Raw genomic sequence first — 5,363 nt, 5'->3', positions numbered from 1 at the left:
TAGTAGCCGATTCTCAGACCTACTGAATACGCATATAAAATTTGGTAAAAATCGGTAAAGCCGTTTCGGAGGAGTACGGTAACTAACATTTTGACAACGTTAATTTTATATATAAGATTATAATAATGAACTATATACTGATTAATGAGAATTATTATATGTCAATAGCTTTGTCAGAAAGAGTCTAATAATTATGTCTAGGTACTTAATTTTGTGTCAATCCAGTCATTTTCTGGTTATTGTTATAAATCAATAGGTCGGAATTTTTTATATATAAGCATACGAACGTTATTTTCATAAATATATAATTAATATAATTTTCGTTCAAGGCAAATAAGTGTTACTTCCGTACTGTAGCACTTTTGGTCTTGTACAGCCCGATCATTCATTTTCGTTAAAGTTAAATAAGTACTACTTCCGTAGTGGTTGCATTTTAGATCTTGTATGTCCTGATAATCTACGTTATTTTTCAACTAACAAAAGGAGCAAAGCCTTCTAAAATTTTCGAATCAAAATGAGTTCAGTATCATTAATTTCTGTTAAAGTTAAATAAATACTACTTCTGTAGTGGTAGCATTTTAGGTCCCGATATTCTTGTATGCATTTTTTATACAAACTATATGTAAGTATATTATAAACTAGATAGTATAGTTGTATACCATATGCTTTACGCAATTATATACTCCGGTAAAAATACTATTCAAGAAACAAATTGTACATTTACTTTTTTATATTAAAAAAAAAATTCAAATTATATACGGAAAAATAGATAAGCACAAAAAATAATATACAGATGCTAGATTTCCAGCTATGAGTCTATTTTGCCATACGCTAAGTGCTTTTTTCTTGTAGTTAATTGCTGTATGCGCCTTACAATATTTAATTAACTAACAAAATATCTAATAACTAAATTAGTTATAAACTACTTAGCATGTTACGCCTTAATATATAGCTATATTATGCATTAATTAATTAATTATAAAATATAAAATTTTGTATATTTTTATAATTGCTTCGGCTTCCAATCTATACTGGAAGTGGATTTCAAATAAAAAAAATTGTACTTTGGTAAACATACATTCCAGTACTCTTTCGTTATACTCTCGGAATTCCACATGTGGAACGTTCGGAATGTCAAATAGTTTTGCTGCTTTTTTCCATTGTCGTTGTCTGCGCATTTTTGCATCAATTAATTAGTAGAAAAGCAATTGTAAATAATTGAAAAAGTTTAAAAAACATAAAGAAAATTGTACGAAATAAGTTGAAATAAAATAAATTGCATGTTTTTTCAATGTGAAACACTTTAAATGGGTGTGCAATAACAAAACATGTACCTACAAAGTCTTTGCTGAATGGAGGTGCGAGGAGGCCGCAACCCAACCCAAAAAAAAAAAAGATTTTTCTTGAAGCTTCGTTCGTGAAAAACGCTTGAAAAGCAATTAATTCGTAACAGAAAACGTAGTGTAGCACTTTTTAGTTGAGAATAAAAAATTAATAACGAATTTAATTATGGATGCTGATAAAAACAGTGGGCAAGAGACCAAAGTCATTTATCACATTGACGATGAAACCACCCCCTACCTAGTGAAGATCCCCATTCCAAGTGCGCAAGTAACTCTAAAAGATTTTAAAATGGTGCTCAACAAACAAAATAACAACTACAAATACTTTTTCAAATCAATGGACGCAGATTTCGGTGTAGTGAAAGAGGAAATTGCAGATGATTCGACAATTTTGCCATGTTTTAATGGGCGTGTAGTATCTTGGCTTGTGTCCGCTGACGGTACAAATCAATCGGACAATTGCTCAGAAGTACCACCTAGCGAAATCGAGATTCGCAGCAATATACGCAATCAGCAACAGCCCAAAATGGTCGGTGGTAATATGGGTGGCATGGGTGGTGGAATTGTAGTTGGTGGAGGTGTTATTACAAATCAAATGATGCAACCACCGCTTACATATCAATCTGCATCGGTGCTTTCAAGCGATTTAGACTCGACAAGTCTATTCGGCACTGAATCTGAGATAACGCTTGACCGTGATATGACAGATTATAGCAGCGTGCAACGCTTGCAGGTACGCAAAAAACCGCAAAGACGCAAAAAACGAGCGCCTAGCATGTCACGCACATCGAGTTACTCCTCCATAACTGACTCTACAATGTCTCTCAATATAATAACTGTTTCAATAAATATGGAAGCAGTTAATTTTTTGGGCATTTCAATTGTTGGTCAATCGAATCGTGGCGGTGATGGTGGCATTTATGTCGGCAGTATTATGAAAGGTGGCGCTGTTGCTTTAGATGGACGAATTGAACCAGGCGATATGATACTACAAGTAAATGACGTAAATTTTGAAAACATGACAAACGATGAGGCTGTACGTGTGCTGAGAGAAGTTGTACAAAAACCAGGCCCAATCAAATTGGTGGTTGCCAAATGCTGGGATCCAAATCCTAAAGGTTATTTCACCATACCACGCACAGAGCCAGTACGACCTATCGATCCAGGTGCATGGGTTGCTCACACACAGGCTTTAACTTCACATGACAGTATTATACCCGATATACCGGAACCAATTAAAGAGCGTCTCGATCAAAATAATTTGGAAGAAATCGTTAAAGCAATGACGAAACCTGATAGCGGACTTGAAATACGTGATCGTATGTGGCTGAAAATTACCATACCAAATGCATTTATCGGAGCTGATGCTGTTAATTGGGTGCTAGAAAATGTAGAAGATGTACAGGATCGCAGAGAAGCAAGACGTATTGTATCGGCAATGTTAAGAAATAATTACATCAAACATACCGTCAACAAACTGACATTCTCAGAGCAATGCTATTATGTAGTTAACGAGGAACGCAATCCCAATTGTCGATCAAATCTAAGCCATGCCGATACGGAGAGTATTACTAGCGATATTGGTCCGCTGCCAAATCCCCCAATATATATGCCATACTCAGCCACATATAATCCCAGTCACGGCTATCAGCCAATACAATACGGTATCACAGAACGCCACATCTCATCCGGCTCAAGCAGTTCAGATGTGCTAACCAGTAAGGATATATCAGCATCGCAAAGCGACATCACATCGGTTATACATCAGACCAATCAAATGACCATCGCTCATGGCTCAAACAAATCTTCCGGTTCATCGAATCGTGGCACAAACGAACAGGATGGCCCCGTATTTAATTACGTATTGTAGAAATTGCAATGAAATTGTGTTTATTCTTTTTATATACAAGTATACATACACATATACATACATGATACATGAATTTGAATAAAGTTCAGAGAATTTAGTAATCACGATATATTGTATTAAAATAACAATTATTTTTTATTTAGATTAAAAATATATACGTACACAGTTAAAACAAACTTATTTTTTTGCAGATAATGAACGTCGCGGTGTGAGGGCTAGGTTGTTTGCTGTTTGTGGGAAGGCAGAAAAGAGGTTCGAGTTAGTTTACAAAATGATTTGATTTGATTATTTTATTATGCATTTTAAAGTTTAAATCAATTAAGCAAGATACCTTCAATTGCAATTATATATAATCTGTATATATAAGTGATAGCACTAAACAAAACAAAAAAAAAACGATTAGGTCAAAAAGTATTGATTGTTAGTTTTTTGATTATTCTTTTTTTTTTTTGTAAAAATATATTATGAATAATTATAACGTAAAAAACTTTAGTTAGCAACTATAAAATGTGGTGAGGATGACGAAAGTGCCTCTCACCTGCTCATAATAGATGACTTCACTTAAATCCATTCTTAAATCGAAGCTTCTCAGCATTAGATATCTTATGGTTTGTGAAATAGAATTGGAACCGTTGATTAAAAGTGAGGGTATTTGATATATAAATGATTGATTTTATATATTTATAATTATATATAGTATATGTGAAATAAAAAACAAGTGATTCGATATCCATTAGATGTACTAGTTAAACAAAAGTTCTTTAAAAACTATTATTAAAAAAATCTAAACAAATTTTCATTGTGAAACACTGAAACTATATTAATACCCTGAAATTATTGTTGTTGAAGAATTTCCTTCTAAATTTATTAAACTATTATGTATAAACCTACCAATTTCAGGTTTTCGTAATGAGATAAATATGGGCCCTTATTAGATAACGCCTTCATTTGCGAACTTAGAAACCTGATTAGTAGAGATTACTTTTAACAAGGATTTCTAACTTGTTTCTTTAATTAAATAAAATCTCTGTATTTAGATTCTATTTTTTTTTTTAAATTTAGATTAATTTTAAGAATTTCTCTCAAATATAAGCAAAGCTAAACAAAATTCTTAAGAACTTTATCGACAAATTTAATTTTATTATTTTGATTTATGTATATTTATAGCGCTTAAAGTCTTTATTAGATAATTTTTATTAACTGAGATAAGAGTATTTAAATTTTAGTTCGGTCAAAGCTAATTTATATACTTCCCCTTATATACAATGCCAACGAAATTCGTACCACATTATATACATATATATTTAATCTAACACGTGAACTGCTGTTGTCGACGGTATATTTAAATAAACATATATAATATTAACCAATTTCAGACCAATCTATGTCAAGTAATCATATCTATGTCGATCTGTATTTCATCATATTCTAATATACTTATTTATCATCAACTAACTTAAGTTGCTATTTGCGGTCTATATCCAGTGATCTTATCATGTTCAAATATATGTACTACGTATCAAAGTAAATCACTACCGATGATCAATTATATATATAATTATATATTGTGTGATATATATTAAGTGAAATATATAAAAGTTCTATCAGTTGCATAAATTAGCTTATTTTAATGTGAACATTTTAATAATGAACATAAATGAGCAGGTGCATAAATGTGTGACAGTGTGAATTTACTTTTATCGATTAATACGAAGACCTAATACATATATACACGGCACAGATGTTTTGTTAAAAAAAAACAATCGTAACATTTTATCAACGAACAATTATTGAATCTTGGAAACTGATATAAACTACTTATGAATGATTTTTCGATTATATTGAAGCTATCTAATACAAATTTTTCTTTCAGTAAATTACCATATCTTTATTGGTTATTATGTTGTTGGTTATTGCATATAAAGAATATAATTTCAAAGAATTATAAATTTAATCCTCTTATCGCTAACAAGAAACATATAATTGTTAAAAAATAATAATCGTATCATTTTATCAAGGAACAATTGTTTAATCTAGGAAACTGATAAAACTTATGAATAATTTTTAGACTATATTGAAGCTATCTAATACAATTTTCTTTTAGTGAATTACTATATTGGTTATTATATTGTTGGCTATTGCAAATAAAG

General features: G+C 31.1%; 2 protein-coding genes across 3 annotated transcripts in view; one reads left to right on the top strand and one right to left on the bottom strand.

Moving 5' to 3' along the window:
• Positions 1 to 5,363, bottom strand: part of LOC119669037 (furin-like protease 2) — a gene marked incomplete at its 3' end in the record, with an annotated part of 541,440 nt that overhangs the window by 202,188 nt on the left and 333,889 nt on the right.
• LOC119669038 (segment polarity protein dishevelled-like) lies at positions 1,133 to 3,344 on the top strand. The gene has a single exon (XM_038078765.1). It carries the CDS (start codon positions 1,510 to 1,512, stop codon positions 3,211 to 3,213), a length of 1,704 nt encoding a protein of 567 aa, XP_037934693.1. The 5' UTR covers positions 1,133 to 1,509; the 3' UTR covers positions 3,214 to 3,344.

Source organism: Teleopsis dalmanni, chromosome 1, assembly GCF_002237135.1.
Source record: "Teleopsis dalmanni isolate 2A chromosome 1, ASM223713v2, whole genome shotgun sequence".
NCBI classification, from domain to species: domain Eukaryota; kingdom Metazoa; phylum Arthropoda; class Insecta; order Diptera; family Diopsidae; genus Teleopsis; species Teleopsis dalmanni.
This window is presented reverse-complemented; position numbering and strand designations above follow the sequence as displayed.